The sequence below is a fragment of the Protobothrops mucrosquamatus genome, unplaced genomic scaffold (assembly GCF_001527695.2).
Source record: "Protobothrops mucrosquamatus isolate PMUCROS unplaced genomic scaffold, P.Mucros_1.0 scaffold3124, whole genome shotgun sequence".
In the NCBI taxonomy this organism is placed as follows: domain Eukaryota; kingdom Metazoa; phylum Chordata; class Lepidosauria; order Squamata; family Viperidae; genus Protobothrops; species Protobothrops mucrosquamatus.
This window is the reverse complement of record NW_015389127.1, coordinates 11,319-29,503: the sequence shown is the minus strand read 5'-3', so window position 1 is coordinate 29,503 and position 18,185 is coordinate 11,319. Positions and strand designations below refer to the sequence as shown.

The 18,185-nt window shown below is 41.5% G+C and overlaps 1 protein-coding gene across 1 annotated transcript in view; it reads left to right on the top strand.

Moving 5' to 3' along the window:
• NID2 (nidogen 2) overlaps nucleotides 1-18,185 on the top strand; it is a gene marked incomplete at its 3' end in the record, with an annotated part of 70,208 nt that overhangs the window by 41,091 nt on the left and 10,932 nt on the right. The window contains exons 9-15 of the mRNA XM_015826419.1: nucleotides 2,937-3,080; nucleotides 4,582-4,710; nucleotides 9,104-9,247; nucleotides 10,459-10,578; nucleotides 11,795-12,025; nucleotides 15,181-15,402; nucleotides 16,854-17,023. Of these exons, the coding sequence (XP_015681905.1) occupies nucleotides 2,937-3,080; nucleotides 4,582-4,710; nucleotides 9,104-9,247; nucleotides 10,459-10,578; nucleotides 11,795-12,025; nucleotides 15,181-15,402; nucleotides 16,854-17,023 (1,160 nt within the window). The remainder of the gene's footprint in view (nucleotides 1-2,936; nucleotides 3,081-4,581; nucleotides 4,711-9,103; nucleotides 9,248-10,458; nucleotides 10,579-11,794; nucleotides 12,026-15,180; nucleotides 15,403-16,853; nucleotides 17,024-18,185) is intronic.

The following is an 18,185-nucleotide window of genomic DNA, read 5'->3' as shown; positions in this document are numbered from 1 at the left end:
CCAGCGGGCAGGACTGGCCTAGGGGTATTTTAAATTGGTTTTAGCCAAATTTTAGTAGTAGCGGCCGATTATATATTTATTTTTAATGATTTTTAAAACTTCTATTGTATTGTATTAAATTGTTTTTAACTGGCTGTAAGCCGCCCTGAGTCCTACGGGAGAAGGGCGGGGTATAAATTTAATAAAATGAAAATGAAAAAAATGAAAATATGACCACCTGTTGCCACCTTCTGACAAGCAAAGTCAATGAAGAAGCCAGATTCACTTAACCATATTACTAACTTAACTGCAGTGATTCACTTATCAATGTTAAGTGAGTTTTGCCCCATTTTACGACCTTTCTTGGACTCAGTTGCGATCGTAAGAGGACTATCTGTATAGGCATGCAAGTTGTTTCTATTGGTATCACTCTCAAAATACCATTTTGGAGGGGATAATTTTTTTGGGGGGGGGAATAGAAACTGAGATGCCTTCTGACTTCTCTGCTGCCTTTTTCACCCCTTTACCCTTCCCTGAGCTTGTGAAACTACTCTTCCTGAAGCAATCAGTAGGAGGATTAGCCAGACTTCCTGCCTGATAATAATAATAAAGAGATTTCAGAGCGTGTGGGCTGAAAGTTTAGAGTGCCTCTCTCCGAGACGGGGTGTGGGGGTGTCGGTCTATGGCTTCCCTAACAAGAAGCACAGTTTGTTGTCTTCCGCTCCCACTCTTAAGTATGTAAATGAGTTCCAGATTTCAGGATTAAGAATCCAAATTTAAGGTTAAAAAAAGGAAAACAGCCATAGTTGAAGGATGAGTGTTTATCCAGCTGTAATTCCTGGAGACAGTATATAGAGAAAACTTAGTCCGCTTGAAAGCTATAGGAAACTATGAGCAAATTCCCCAAATCTATGAAAAAGAGTGGAATAATTATTGGTTGCTGTCATTACATTTATACCCCCTCCAGATGTGTTTGAAGTCAACACTGGAATGGAATGGAATGGAATGGAATAGAATAGAATAGAATAGAATAGAATAGAATGGAATGGAATGGAATAGAATGGAATAGAATAGAATAGAATAGAATAGAATAGAATAGAATAGAATAGAATAGAATAGAATAGAATAGAATAGAATGCTTTATTTGGCCAAGTGTGATTAGACACAAGTAATTTGTCTCTGGTGCAAAAGCTCTCAGTGTACATGCAAAGCAACAGAGTAATAATAATCATAGTAATGATACCAATAAAAGGGTTTCATTATTTACAGTTGTAGACCTGGCTGTCTAACGATGATGGGAAATGTAGTGCAACTTCTTAAGGGGCATCAGCTTGAGGAAGACAGTCTAAATGTCAGGTTTTCCATCTCAAACCTGGCAGATGTTTGCTAGGCACTCCAGATAATTCACTAGAGACAAATTCCTTGTGTGTTTAATCACACTTGGCCAAATAAAGTATTCTATTCTATTCTATTCTATTCTATTCTATTCTATTCTATTCTATTCTATTCTATTCTATTCTATTCTATTCTATTCTATTCTATTCCATTCCATCTAGATAAGAATTTTGCATGTCAGGATGAAGTCATCATAATCAGTTGTCCTCTGTTAGTATGACAGGGAGATCCCTCTTCTCCTTTTTAAAAGTACTTTTTAAAATATTTTTTTGTATTCACAGATGCTTTTCTTTCATGGCTATACAGCTAAATAACTATTATTGACATAACAGACCTTTTGGCCCTGAGAAAATTGAGCTCCCAATCACCTGTCACAGTTAATATGTTCCAAACATTAATGACCTCCTGCCTTCAGGGATTTAATAAGGCTCTATCTCAAAAAATGAGAGGCAGTGAAACATGCTAAGTTTCACTGTTAACATGCTAAGTTTCTAGCATGTTTTTTGGCATTTTGAGTTTTGTTTCTTTATGGAGGAATCAATATTTGCTTCTTTGCAGTCAGGCACTGTTTAGTTCAGACATCTAACTGGGCAAATGATTGCTCTACTCAGATGGATCCATTGCTAGAAATATCAGTTAGGACAGTCTTCTACAACATGATGTTCTTCAGGTTGGGGAAGACACTCCCAAGATGTCTAAAATTCTGGGAAATGTAGTTATGACACATCTGGATTGGGATGTGCTCTTGATAATGATCAGAATGATTGCTCTTTCATCTGGGTGCAGAAGGTGTGATGGGTTCATAGAGGAAGTTGCACCCATGGAAACCTAGGTTTAAAATAGCCTCCTTGGTCTAAGAGGGCACCCAGAAGCTTCTTCAAAGAGAAATATCTTTTCTCCTCTCTTTTTTGCACAAAGAAATTGTGAGAACTCAATAGAGGCTATCTGAATTAGGTTCTTTAGAGCAGACATGTCAAACACAAGGCCCGGGGGCCGGATGTGGCCCACAAAGTGGTTTCATGTGGCCCGTGAAGCCATCCTGGAAACAGTGAGGGAATGACCCCCGTTGCCAGCCAGGAGCCAATGTACAATTTTGTGGTGGCCATCTATGCTGAAACGCATTCAGTCTTAGCTCCACAAGGCCGTCTAGAAACAGCGAGGAACCAGCCCCTGCCACATTGGCCCCTCCCCCTGGGTGCATGCTGGGGAGGTGTCACCCTTTGTGAGGAATGAAGAAATGGACCATGCCTTGATGCTTGCCTCGGTCCCACCCCCTTCTGCCAGAGACCCTCAGATCTGTCCCACTCTTGCCCAGGCCCCCACAGGCACCCTTGACATGAACGATATAGAGCTGGCCATGTCCACCCAGTAGGCCACACCCACTCCATCCACGCCCATCCAGTAGGCTGCACCCACCTTGGCCACACCCACCCGGTCCCCCTGAGGGCAACCGCAATGCTGATGCGGCCCTCAATGAAATTGAATTTGACACCCCTGCTTTAGAGGAAGGGTAAGATATAGATACAAAAAATTTCTTCTCACAGATTTTCTTGCTGTTTTAGACAATTCTAGGCCAACTGCAGTGAACCCATGCTATGATGGCACCCACATTTGTGACACAATGGCACGATGCCAGCCAGGGCTTGGTCTGGATTATCTCTGTGAGTGCACCGCTGGGTACTGGGGAGATGGCAAAGAATGCGTAGGTGAGTAGGACAAATCTTTTACTTCTTGTCTTGTCTCAAAGCTCTGACATTTTGTCTTAGGAGTCTGCTGTGAGTTTACAGACTTGCCTTGGGGAACAGCAGAAGCTACCTATAGTAACTCTGTTTGCAGAAGATACTTAGCTTTATTACTAAATTGGCCCATTTTTGGTAAATTCAGAAAGCATACTAGGAAAAATCATTAAAAATAATCAAGCTTAGTACATGACATACATATAGTTGTTTTGTCTTTAGCCCGGGGTAGAATCTTATGTGAACACAACTACTAAATGGAATCATGGATTAATCTATGTCAGTATTATGGAAGGTTGTAGTTCAACAACATGTGAGAAGCACAAATTGCTTTTTCTGAATGAATTGCTAGTGGATCTCTATTGATTTGGATTGGACCGTTTCTTACTCTACTAGAGATACCAAGGTGTGAACTTGGACCTACAAAGCAGTGGCTTACTATTATGTTAACCCTCTGCTCTTCCCAAATACAGGTAGTCATCACTTAATGACTGCCCTATTTGGTGATCATTCAAAGTGAACCACAGGGCTGAAAAAATAACTTTATGACTGGTTCTCATGCTTGCAAATGTTATGTTGCAGCATTCCACAGTCAGATGATTGCTGTTTGTATGCTTCACAACTGGTTTCTCACAAGCAGAGTCGATGGAGAAACTGGCAGTATAAAATCACAAGATGCAGTCACACGATGTTTTACTTAGGAATGGAGTGCTCCATCACTGGAGGTTTTCAAGAAAAGATTGGACAACCATCTGTCCAGCATGATATAAGGACTCCTGCCTTGAACAGGGGGATGGACTAGAATAGCAGTCCCCAACCTTTCCAGCTTGGTGGCCGAGGGGTGGGGGGAGAGAGAGAGGGAATGGTTCTGTGTGAGCAGCAGGTGTGTATGTGAGCTTACGCAGTTCCATTTGCACAAGCAGCAGATGTGTGCACCCGCCACTCGCACAAATGGAGATTCACGCCTGAGTTCCCATCACTTGCACAAGTGGAGCTGCGCACAAGCTGGGGCCACAGCTGAGGGGTTAGAGACCCCTAGAATAGAAGATCTCCAAAGCCTCTTCCAGCCCTATGAGTCTTTGGTTCTATGAGATATGATAAACATACTTCAGACTGTAGTGGCTAAACTTACCAGAGATCTGTTCGTGTCCAGACCTGTGCTAAACTAAAGGGAAGGTCATTTCCACCCATCTGCTGGTATCAGTTAAAGATGAACTGCTGTTTTCAACACATTTCGGAGATTAAGCTTTGGGACTTCCCACTTGCAAACATCTGGAATCATTTGGCCCCAATTGTGTTTTCATAGTTGAAATAAGGTTGACTGTCCTAACTGGAATGAGATAGATGAGAAGCCAGGGAGTCAATGGTTATAACATAAAATGTGCTGTAGCATCTGGAAATATGAATGGAAGCTTTGCTGCTTTAGTCCTGGATGTTGATTTGTCCCATTCATCTTGTTGTCCCTTCTCAGATGTCAACGAATGCACGGAGGGCTTCAGCAGATGTGGCCAGGGTGCTCTGTGCCTCAATACACCGGGCAGCTATCGATGTGAATGTCCCAGAGGATACCAGCTGGCACCTGACCGGGCTTCTTGCATAGGTATGGGATTGCTTTATTTTGAGGAGGGCCTGCCCTGAGCAGAGGGAATGCAAGACCTGGGCAAAATTGGCCAAAAATTGCAATTCTGGGCTCCGCTGAGGAGAGAAGAGCAAAAAAGAAGAGACTTTGAGATAAAATAGTGTATTGTACAAAGTCTAATGATTATCAGTATTCTCAACTAATAGAATTATCTCTTAGGATAACAACAACAACAACAACAATAAAGTTGGAAGGGACCTTGGAGGTCATCTAGTCCAACCCCCTGCTCAGGCAGGAAACCCTATACCATTTCGGACAAATGGCTGTCCAGTCTCTTCTTAAAAACTTCCAGTGTTGGAGCATTCACCGCTTCTAGAGGCAGGTTGTTCCACTGGTTAATTGTTCTAACTGTCAGGAAGTTTCTCCTTAGTTCTAGGTTGCTGCTCTCTTTCGTTAGTTTCCATCTGTTGCTTCTTGTCTTGCCTTCAGGTGCTTTGGAGAATAGCTTGACTCCCTCTTCTTTGTGGCAGCCCCTGAGATATTGGAACACTGCTATCATGTCCCCCCTCATCCTTCTCTTCNTCCAGTCCCCTAATCATCTTTGTTGCTCTTCTCTGTACTCTTTCTAGAGTCTCAACATCTTTTTTACATCGTGGTGACCAAAACTGGATGCAGTATTCCAAGTGTGGCCTTACCAAGGCATTGTAAAGTGGTATTAATATTTCACGTGATCTTGATTCTATCCCTCTGTTAATGCAGCCTAGCACTGTGTTGGCTTTTTTGGCAGCTGCAGCACAGATCCTCTTCATAGAGATGTATTACATTCTCCCCTTTCTCTTTCTCAGAAACATACAGTATTACTCATTTTTCCCTTTGGAGCCCCTGCTGCTCTCTGAGTTTGGTTATTTGCTTGCAGATGTTTCATTATTAAAGTAGGTAGCATCATGTTAGTGAGTCTGAGGTTTTTCCCCTGTTTATAAAGTAGCTTGTCCTGAAGGTATTGGTAGAAGTGTGGGTTTTTTTCTGTTGGTAATTCCTGAATTAGGGTGTTGTTTTCTGCTTGATTGTTAGTCTGGGATTAATCCTTGTTTATCTGACTATTGGCTGCTGGAAAGGATGTGTACTGCTTTTTTTTCTTAGCTTTTTATTGTCTCTTTTGAATAGTGTGTAAATGTGCTTTATTTCTATGTTGATGGCTGATCTGTTTCAATGCCAAGCTTCCAGGAATGTCATAGTGGTTTTGGAATTACCTTGATCTAGGATACTCAGTTTCCCAGTAGAAACTGTGGTTGACTTCGTCCGTGTCTTTCTCTTGTCCATGTGTCTCCAACACATCTCTTTAATCTCACAACACAGACTATGGATATCCATCACCATTGATCATGGTTTTAGGCAGACAAAAGGCACATATGGTATAGAGAATTACACTCACTTTTGAGGTAATCGACAACCTGACATCAAATACTAAATGTCCATCTGTATCATGAAGCCTCGCTTCCCACGGTTTGCCATTGGGCTTTCTGCTTGGAGTCAAAACTGAAAAGTTTTGATGAGAGAAGTTTTGGTTGTTAGTTTTGCTGTAGGGTCTTTGGTTTTTCATACTTGATTTTTACTTTGTACTTTATTGCTTGCCAATTTGGGCAGATTGTTAATCTGCTTTGTAGTTGTAGAACTTTTAAATAATAATACATTCTCTTTTTATTTTCTTGTTAAGAACTGAGAATCTCAGGAAGCAGAAATTCTGTTGGATCTCTATGTTTGTGCAATATTGATAATTATAATTCTTTGCCCCATGGGGGAAATGCATGTTTGTTTTCCGTCCTGTTGTTAATTAACTTTCCACTGACAACTAAGAAGCTGTCAAGAAAAGGCAGGGAGGTTGGGAATTGGGAGAATGAAGATAGGTTGGAAAGAGAAAAAACTTGAGAATCTATTTGGACAGTCCAGCTTGCTGGTTTAACGCCTGACGTTTTACTTGGTATTGTTCACATGAATTTTGACCATAAGGATTAAAACAGCCCAACTGTTAATTACTTTAAACAAAACAAATACTATATTTGGCAAGGAGAGTCTGTTTTCAATACTTTTGTGTTATTCCAGAATAAATCCACTCTCATATGTCATAAACTAAATCTTTAAGGTGCTGGAAAATTCTGCGGATGAATTTCATCTTGGGAAATTCTACTGTTTATTCTTTATAAATCATGTAAATTATCTAGCTCTAGAGTCAGGTAAGAGTATGGAAATTTTAGATCTCCTCCCCCTCTTTTCTCACATGTTTCCTCTATAGTACTATTTCTGATGCATTCTTTGGAAAAAAGATTTTATGCACAATGAGCACAAGCTTTCGTGCTCAGCTCTAGTTAAAATCAGTGGAAAGCTGTAGAGTTGTTTTGATGTAAAGCACCAGGAGCAGATTATAAATTTGAATAAAGGAAGGAGCAATGGGAAGATGCTTAGTACTTTCTCTCTTTCTTATTTTTAAGAACAGGCAGTGCCTTTCTCATCCTGCAAATTTTTCATCTTCAGTGGGCAAAATATTGCCTTGGCCATTGAAGTCAGCTGGGTGGTCTTGGACAATCATTCAGTCCAGTCAGATTCTTGAACAGGCTGGCTGAAAAACAATAATAAAAAAACCCCCAACACACTTTATCACATCATGCAAAAACAAGCAGACCCTGTATACTACCCTCTGGGGCAAACTCTTAAGAAAAACAAAATATAAACAAAATATATGTTATATAAGAGAGTCTTCATACTGGGGTAGTTACTTTAATCTGGGACATAACTGCAGGATAAAGGATGAAACATTTGGGTTTGGGGAGAAAAGGGGCATTTTAAAATGCAGAGGAGGGCTCATTCTTCAAAGAAGCTGTGACTTTGCCTAGGTCTGCATGAACTTGGGAAAAAGCATGGCTCCTTTAAAGATTTCCAGAGCATCCTTTTGTACTTGAGCACAAATAGTGGTCAGTGTTTTTAAATTCTGCCTATCCATTTTTCTGTTACTCAAGTCCAGCCTGCCCCCAGCTGCCATCCATCTTTAAAAGAAACAAAGAGAGAAAAAAATTAAAGTGGGAAGTTAATTGTTGCTAATTGTGCCATTTCATTTTGGACAGGGGTGGGTACTCTGATTCCCCAAGGCACACATGACTCCCAGTCCGCCTTTTGGGTCCCTTAGAGCCCATTTCACCCATAAGCACAATCACTGGTAGTGTGCTTTCCTTCTAGCTGGAGGCAGGAAACATGTAGAAACTGACCTGTAAGTTCTGAAATTGATTTAGCATATTTAAAAAAATAAAACCACCCACATTCACAAATCCCTATCCCACAACCCTTGAATGATTACGTGCCCTCAAGTCACTTTTCAACTCCTAGCAACCACATAGATTTTCTTCATGATGATCTTTCTAACTCATTCTTTTAAGTCTCCTAATGATGGTCTCATTGTCACCATAACTGAATCCATCCACCTAGCTGCTAGTCATCCTCTTCTCTTTCCTTCCACCTTTCCTACCATTACAGCCTTTTCCAGAGAATTGAGTCTTCACATAAGGCAGGGGTGTCAAACTGCCGGCCCGCGGGTCGGATGCGTCATGGCGAAACCGCGCCCACCCCATTGCCTGCAATGGAAAAAAAGTCATGATATGTTGTGACACATCATGTGATGTTGCAGGTCTGACACCCCTGACATAAGGTGTCTGAAGTAGGATAACTTGACAAAGGAGAATATTTGTAGCTCAGGATTGAATTGTGGCGTCCTTGGTGCTCTCTGAGCTTCATTGTTTTCTAGCAGACATTTTTTTACCCAAACTAGTAACATCATCAGTGCTAGACTAGCATTGATGATGTTACCTAGTTTGGGTAATGAAATGTCTACAAGAAAACAACCAAGCTCAGAGAACACCAAGGCCCCCTCGTAGGATAACTTGCCCTGAGTGAGAACTCTGGGCTGATTTGTTCAATGATCCATTGGTTTTTTTCTTGGCTGCCCATTCTCAGAAGTCTTCTTCAGCCCCAAAGTCCTACGGTGTCAATATTTTTCCTATTCTGCTTCTTTAAAGTCTACCCACAGCCCATGACACATAGACAGTCTTAGTGTTGTGCCCAGTAAATCCTGCCCATGTAATATCACTGCTTTTCCCATTGCAAACTTTTCCCCTGCAGAATATGCAGCTCCTGACTATGAAAAGGTTGTCCATGGTGACTTAGATGACACACCTGTAACCTAGAAACATAAGAGTTGAAAGAGTCATTGAGGCCACTCAACCCGATTGCTTGCTCAGCACAGGAATACAAATGACGGTCTAATCTCTGCTGGAAATCCTCAAGGGCTTCCCATCATTTCCCTTGAAGGGAAAATGAACTGCAGTGCAGCAACTGACTTCTCCTCCTCTCTCAATTTTAACCTTTTCAGCTATTGCTCCACCACCCAATCCTTGTGAAAAAGGGACTCACAACTGCGATTCAGCTGATCGGGCACGATGTGTCAATCAGGGAGGTGTTTCATTCAGCTGCCTATGCCTAACTGGCTATGCTGGCAATGGGCACAACTGCACAGGTAATTGACAGATAGTTGTAATGGCATGTGGGAAAGACCTTGGGAGACTGGATGAAGAGATGCTACCAAGGGAACAGTCAAATAAGAGACAGTGGGCAACATAGGGGGAGGGGCAATAGGCTCAGAAAAGACCCTCCCTAGTTTCTCAGGCTGTAAAGGAGATGGGGGAGGGGAGAATTAGCCTTTCAGACTTGCAAAATTGAAATCAGCCTCACCAGATTAATCAGATAGGAATCAATCCAGCTGAGCTAATTCCATTTTTTCGTAAAGTATACTGACAGAAATTGTAAGTGTGAAAAATACAGTCCTCCATCAACTCCACTAATCAATCATTGGGCTATCAGTCTATCAGAAAATTGTTGACGTTGGATTAGAGACAAAAATGTTTCTGTGTATCCAGGCCAGAGAGATGGACTGGAAAATTCTGAATTTAATTAATTAATTACTTCCCACCTTTATTATTTTTATAAATAACTCTGGGCAGCAAACACATACCAGATTCTTTTCTCCAATTTTCCTACAACAACCCTGTGAGGTGAGCTGGGTTGAGAGAGAGTGACTGGGCCAAAATTATCCAGCCAACTTTCATGCCTAAAATGGGACTAGAATTCACAGTCTCCTGGTGATTGGCCCAAAGTCACCTTGCTGGCATTCATGCTTAAGGTGGGACTAGTCTCACTGTCTCCTGACTTTTAGCCTGATGCCTTAATCACTAGACCAGGGGTTCCCAACCAGGGGTGTGAGACAATATTCCAGGGGGTGCGAAAACTTGAGTTTTCAAAATTATAGTGTATATGCATAATTCATTGCCGTTATTACAAACCTTTGTAAGGGGTGCGAGAATATATCAGAAGCGTTCTAGGGGGGCAGGGTATAGAAGAAAAGGTTGGGAGCTGTTGCACTAGACCAAACTGGCTCTAATTCTACATTGTGGAAATTTTCAAGTGAGCATGCTTTTGCTTAGCATCTTCATCTGAATATCCACATTCAACACAAGGATTTGGGCTACCTTCTTTGTGAGTGTGGAAGAACCATGAAATCTCTGCTTCCCAATTTTTTGGGGAACAGCCAAGCAAACATATATGTACAACTTTGAAACTGACAAACTTTGCAGAAAATCTTGACAGCCGGAAAACCATTCTGGTGTACACCTCTAGTTCAGACTGAATCCAAACTGAATCCAGTCTTCATGTTTTCTACCTTTTTGACAGACGTGGATGAATGCCTGGAAGGAAAATGCCACCAAGCTGCCATTTGCCACAATTCACCTGGCTCCTTCTCCTGCAGCTGTCGGGCTGGCTATGTGGGGGATGGTTTCCAGTGCACTCCAGGTACTGGTCCAAAAGTGAGATAGTTACAAAACCATCCAAATGCCCATCCATCCCCATCTTTCAGTCCAAGATCTTCAGCTCCCCAAGTACAGTTACCCAAGTACTGGTTATTGACTTATGACCACAATTGAGCCCAAAATTTCTGTGAGACATTTGTTAAGTGAGTTTTGCCCCATTTTACGACCTTTCTTGCCACACTTGTTAAGTGAATCACTGCAGTTATTAAGTTAGTAAGACGGTTGTTAAGTGAATCTGGCTTCCCCATTGACGTTGCTTGTCTCAAGGTTACAAAAGGTGTGATACCTAAATGGAGATTCTCTGTCATCCAGGTCATGGTTGTCCCAAAGGTGCTTTTTAAGAGGCAACTGAACTTCTTTGTTTTTCTTTGAAGGCGTTTCACTTCTCATCCAAGAAACTTCTTCAGCTCTGACTGGGTGGGGGGAATGGAAGGATTTATAACTGGTGCAAATGACCAGCTGTCTGCAAGGAATATAAATCCTTCTGTTCCCCACCATCCGCTCAGAGCTGAAGAAACTCCTTGGATGAGAAGCGAAATGTCTTCAAAGAAAAACAAGAAAGTCCAGTTGCCTCTTGAAAAAGCACCTTTGGGACAAAAGGTGATCATGTAACCCCAGGACACTGGAACCCATCATAAATATGAGTCAGTTGCCAAGCATCTGAATTTTGATCACATGACCATGGGGATGCTATAATGGTCATAAATGTGAAAATGGTCATAGGTCACTTTTTCAGTGCCGTTGTAACTTTGAATGGTCATTAAGTAAACAATATTCCAATTGTTTACTATTGAACTAATATTCAAACACATCTCAACTAAATAAATAGTTGTAAGTCGAGGACTGCCTGTATACGTTTCCTTAGCTGGGGGTGGATTTCCAAGTTGTGCTAATAGTGTGCATCCTCTTCCTTCTATCACATCTATATGCTGCTGTTTCCCACTGGGCTTCACAGCAGCTTACAATAAGACAAGGTAACATTTAGGGCCCCAAAATTCCGGCACCTAAAAATATTGTTATTGATACTTCTATATTATATAGTAATAATTGAAACCTGCAGAAAATCTGCATGCTGAGTTGATAAGCTTGCTAGCCATTCTTCCTGGCTCCTGGGCTGTCCATCATGGGAGATGCTTTTGAAAGCTCCCTCTTGCTACCGAGACCTCAGTGTTACAGCCTCATTTCCTTCTGACCCACAGAGAGTGTGACGGGACTGACCCGCTGTCAACATGAGCGACTATATTCCAGCCAGAGGGGTTCTCCCATTCCCGGAGGTCCTCACGTGCCTGAATGTGATGAAAAAGGAAACTACCGGCCACTGCAGTGCCACAGCAGCACCGGGCAGTGCTGGTGTGTTGACACTGATGGCCAGGAGATTCCTGGGAGCAGAATCCCTCCAGGTGCTGCCCCACCACGCTGCAGGATTCCAGGTTTGTTTCTGAAATGTGTATTGCCTTAAGTCGCTACCAACTCTTTCCAGCACTAAAACAACAGAAGCACTTAAAACACATAACATTACAATACAGTTAAAACAGAAGTTCATTAGTTCTCTGTACCGTTTGGCATTTCTATGTGATTTAGACCATGCTGGCTGAGGAATTCTGGGAGGTGAAGTCTACAAGTTTTAAAGTTGTCAAGGTTGAACACCCCTGATTTAGACAAATCTTTGGTGCGGTGAATTGCAAACAGAATCTGTCTGTCCTGTCTTCTCTAAAATCAGAGAAGGAAGCATTTTTTTTCTCCATCTGAATTGAGAACTGAGAGATTGCTCACCTTTTCTCAGTGTGTTTTTAATAGACTAATATGAAAAGCTGAGTTGCCCTCGTCCTTTGAAAGCTCTTGATTAGTAGTTTGAGACTTGGCTTTCTGGGAAGAAAGAGACAAGCTTTGCCCTTCTACATTATTCCCAGATATATTTCACTGCATTTTTTTAAATATTTTGTTTATTGCCCTGCCTTTGAGAAGGGGTAAGAATTTACACAGAACATTTATTCCTTCTCCAATCAACAGAGATTTTATTTTGTTCTGGCTCTGTTGTTAGCTTCACTTATTTTCCACCAGTTATAGCTCTTAAAATTTTGTTTTTTATTTTCTGTAAATGAAAAGTAAGATTTTGGGGGAGACTGCCTTTTGCAGGGTGGATTTGTTGTGTTTTTGCCAAAATGTACCATAGGAGCTGTAGTGGCACAGTGATTAGAATGCAGCATTGCAGCCTAACTCTGCCCAATGCCAGGAGTTCGATCCTGACCAACTCAAGGTTGATTCAGCCTTCCTTCCAAAGTTGGTAAAATGAGGATCCAGATGTTGGAGGTAATACGCTGACTCTGTAAACCACTTAGTGCTGTAAAGCACTATGAAACTTTAAGCACTATAAGTCTAAGTGCTATTGCTTTTGCTACTATACACTTAATCTTGCACAATCTAACTATTCTATTTTGTGTCTTTTCATATTCTAAAGCAGTGTGTGCCAACTTTGGCACCTTTAAGATGAGTGGAAGTCAATTTCCAGAATTCCCATGTCAATATGTCAGCAAAGTTGAGAAATATTGCTCTAAAGGAACTTCATGTATCTTGAACCTGGAGGGGACCAAAAAGCATATTCACAGAGCTCTTCATTTTCCCATTACTAATTTCTGATACCTACAACAGGAAAATAAGAACTTGGGACTACAGCATTGTCCTTGGCTCACTTCTCTTTTTGCTGTTTAGGAAAGCCCTGTTCTAGCAAGATCAAATTCTACAAAGCAACCTAGCTCCTTTTCCAGATAAGAAGGCAAATTGTGTTGAAATTTATTTATTTGCCAGCAAATAATGCAGGATGCAGCAGAATGACTGGGGCTTAATTTAACTTTAATTTACACTGTCTTAAATGCATATCTTAAAGATATGGCTAGCTTTTCTTGGCTTTCATTTCATCATAAGTTAAATTATGAGGTTGGAAGGCGGAGAGAACAAATCTGTGGGGGAAACTTCCTCTTTTTTGTGGGCTGATCTGGATTAGATGAGTGGCTTCTTTGAACTCAGTTGCAACTGAGAACGCAATTCTGAATTCCTTGTTTTTTTGTGGGCCAACTCCTTCTCCTCCTTTGTGGACAGCATATTAGAAGAAAAATCCTTCGCATCTGCCTATTTTTATTATATGTTTTCCCTTGGAACTGATGATATAATCCAAACATTGGAATGGTGAGGAGCACATTTTTCTGTAAATAAAATAAATACAATGAAACTCAGCTGCTACATTTGTCCTCTAGAATCCGACAAATATGGGAGAGACCTGTATGTTAATGTGGTCTTCCCCACCTTTATGCCCTCCAGTTGTCCTGGACTACTGCTGCAGTTTAGCACATCTGTAAAATAATAAGTTGGTAAAGACTACCATTTAGTGTTTTTGCACTGCAGAAGAAATAAGAATTCATCGGATTAACTTTCAAAATTCAGATTGACAAAATGTCTGAACTTTAAAGCATTTGGTAAGATCCTCCAAGAATTGGCTCTTGGTTCCCTTTATTGTATTGCTCTGAAGGCCTTGAAAGCATGTCAGAGACCACCGCTGGCCCTTTCTTTGAAGGTCTCTATTTGGGGATGAGACTTATGGCAGTGGGAAGCATTGATTGCAGGCATACCTTTTGTATGTGTATATGTCTCAGCCTATGGTGAATAAAGCAATGCTCACCTCCCTCTCACAGTGCCTAGAAGCTGTTAAGGGCTGGATGGGGAGCAACAGGCTGAAATGAACCTGGCAAAATGAAATGACTCTGGATTTGGGGTTCTTTGGTTCATGAACAATTGCCATCTTTGGTCTTGGATGGGTTTGCACTGCCTCAGACAGAGAACTGGTGCATAATCTGGGAGTTCTCCTGGACTCCTCAAGAAGCAAGTGACGTTCATGGACAGGAGGGGCTTTGCGCAACTGCAAGTTTTGCATTAATTATGCTCTTTCCTGGAGCTGCTCATGGTCACCAACACCCTAGTCACCTCACCTCTTGACTATTGCAGTGTGCTCTGTATGGTGCTTCCCAGGAGCTACATATGGTTCAAAATGCAGTGGCCTGTGTGGTTTTGTGCAAGTCTACATATCACCTCTCTTGCTGGAGCTGCATGGATTGCCGTTTTGCTTCCGGATGTAGCCCTACATGATTTTGGGGAAGGTTATTTTAAGAACCTTCTTATCCCAACTACATCTACCCAACCTACTAGAGTGGGGACACATTAAGGAGGTCTATCTAATGTGATGATGAAGAAGGGCCTTTTCTGTAGCTCCCTCCCTGTGGAATATAATCTCTGCAGAGATAAGACCGCCCCCCCCCACCTTGATACTCTTTTGAAATGCCCTGAAGATGTGGTTTTGCCAGTAGGTCTAGGGAACCCCAGATGATATGAAATACATTAAGTAGTTTGTTAGATTGTTCCTGCCAGGGAATTGGGGTTTAGTGGGTTTTGTGTTTGGGGTTTTATTTCTTAAAGCCACTAGGAGTCACCATGAGTGAGTTGGGTGGGATATGTAAATAAATAGCTTTTTTACAGTTCAGGCTTCACATGGTTCATATGGTATCAGCTTCAGTCCTATAATTCTTTCTATCCTTAGAGCCAACTCAGAGGCCACAAACTATGTGTGAACGCTGGAGACAGAGCCTGCTGGAACATTATGGAGGCAGACCACAGGGTGACCAGTATGTGCCCCAATGCGACACTCTAGGCAACTTTAACCCACTACAATGTCATGGAAATAGCGGCTACTGCTGGTGTGTGGATGAACATGGCCGGGAAATTCAAGGCACTCGATCGGAGCCTGGGGTACCCCCTGCATGTAAGAGGATGGCAATGAGTCACAAAGCTCAATGGGGCAGTGGGGACTTCAGCTGAACTGGGAGTCTTTTAAAATCATTTTTTTAGCTTGGAAGCATCAGGGGATTTGTCTGATAACACTGTGACATTACCAGGGGTGGATAAAAATCTAAATCAAATATATGTTAATTAATCATCTCAGGTTGGTGGTTAATTGAATTATTTAGTTATTTAAATCTGCATTAAGACAAGAAAAATTGTTCTGAAATGAAAAGTGTATTTACCTTTACATCTTGGAAAATGCATCTTCTATTCCTTGTGAGGGGAGTCAGCAAATGTATTTTGAGATGAATAGATTTAAAAGCACCAGCAGACCTGTGCTATGTTGTTAAAATACATATATATGTGTGTGTAAAATCTGATTCCAAACTGGTGCTCCCTTTTAATTAATTAAAGGAATCGTAAATAAGAAAACTTAATAGGTTTTTGTTAAACACTTAGTGTAGTTCATGTAACAGTTTAAGAATGTTTACATAGCTTTCGAATTCCAGAATAATACTTGAACAGCTTTCAAATTTAAATTTTAAAATTCCTACATAGTCTTATTAAAAAGCAGCTACAGTGCTAACCTAATCCTTCAGTTTAGCAGAAAGTTGGCCTATAGAGTTGTCCTTGTTTAGCAATCACAATGGGTACTGGCAATTCAGTCATTAGACAAAGCAGTCATTAAGTAAAACTACAACTCTGCGTCTGATTTTCCTTCAGCTTTCCTTTGCTTTACAGATCTGCAAAGATTGTAAATGCAAGGATTGGTTGTAAAGTTACCTTTTCATCACTGTTGTAACTGTGAACAAGGCAGTTGCTAAATGAGCACTACTTGTACATTTCATAAGTAAATGTATAACCTCAACAAAGAATAAAACCAGGCAGATCCCACAAAGGTAATGAGCAGGAGACAGTGCACGGGGAAAACATACTCTTAAATCAGGGGTCTTCAAATATGGCCCTTTTATGACTTGTGGACTTTAACTCCCAGAATTCCTCAGCCAGGCATGACGGCTGAGGAATTCTGGGAGTTGAAGTCCACAAGTCATAAAAGGGCCACATTTGAAGACCCCTGTCTTAAATGCATCCAAGGGGAAATGCTGTTGAAATGAACTTCCTGGCTTAGAGGGCTTCATATGCTGGAGAAAAAAACACCATGTTTTAGCAGCCATCCTTCAAAAGGCAGTGTAAAGTAAGGCGGCTGTTTCGTGTTGTGATCTAGGCAAGGGGTCTGCAACCTCGACAACTTTTAAGACTTTTAATTCTTAAGCTGGCTGAAGAATTCTGGGAACTGAAGTCCACAAGTCTTAAAGTTGTCAAGGTTGCAGACCCCTCATCTAGGTCGCCAGACAGACAGGCCTTGGGTGGATGAGCAGGTCCATTCTTGTGACCCAGCGTGTAACTTGGATGTCTCACTTTTGCCCACAGGCCTTCCTAGCGTCCCTCCTCCAACCATCCGTCCAACTCCACGTCCTGAGATAATTCTGCCTGGATCCGGAACATTCTTGCTATATGCTCAGGGCCAGCAAATTGGTTCCTTGCCACTGAATGGAACAAGGTTTAAGAAGGAGGCAGCAAAGACTGTTCTCTCTCTGCATGTAATGTATTCCATACAAGGTGGGACAAATCTTGGGAGGAGGCTGGATTTTAGTCAAGGAGGTTGCTGGAATCCAAGAGACATTGTTTCCCAACTTCCTTTTTTATGGATCTTGGATCTCCTTCCAACTTCAATTGCTAAAAATGAGTGACATGGTTTCCTGCTGTTTTGAAGTGAGACATAGCAGCCAGATAAGCCTACAGCAGTGAAAAAAAATCAAAACAAACCTTTATCATCTTTCCTCCCAAACCCAGATGCCCCCCGCCCAAAATGTAGCCCATCTGTGTGACACTTAACATTGTCACAGAACTGGATAGAATTGGAAGGACCCATTGGAGCTACCCTCTGCTCCACAAAGAAATTCAAATTAAAGACAGTCCTTGACTTACAACTGTAATTAAGCCCGGAATTGTGGTCATAAATTGTTGCAGTTGTAAATTGAGGCATCGTGTGATCAGATTGAAGTTGTTACCATTTTTTATAACAGTCACTTGACTAAGTGAACATGGTGGTCATTAAACAAATCTGTTTTCCCCAGTGGGCGTTTTTTGCTGGAAACCAGAAATAAATGCTTGAAACAAGCAAAACAGTCACAAATTGTGGTCACCTTACCATGGGACCCTGCAAACAGCTGTGAAGGTTAGCCAGTGGCCAAGTGCTCAAAATGACTCTTTCATTGCTTTTTACAATTTAAACAAAGCTGAAGTCCACTATGTCCAACATAGTCTTCAGCTACATTGCTCATTAAGGTCTATAAAAATCATAAAAGAAAACAGATGATATTTTATTTTATTTATTTATTTATTTATTTATTTGATTTATATCCCGCCCTTCTCCCAACGGGACTCAGGGCGGCTCACAACATATTTAAAAACATAGACATATTTACAACCCCCACCAGATAAAACCAAATTAAACCAATATTTAAAGTTGTGCAATTAAAATTATTCTTAAAAAACCCGATTTAAAAACCCGATTTAAAAACCCGATTTAAAATCCTCCCTAGGCCAGGCCCGCTTGCTGGAAAAGCCATGTCTTGAGGGCGCGGCGGAAAGTAAGGAGATCCGGAATCATCCGGATCTCGGGGGGTAGTTCGTTCCAGAGGGTGGGGGCACCCACAGAGAAGGCCCTCCCCCTGGGGGTCGCCAGCCGACACTGCTTGG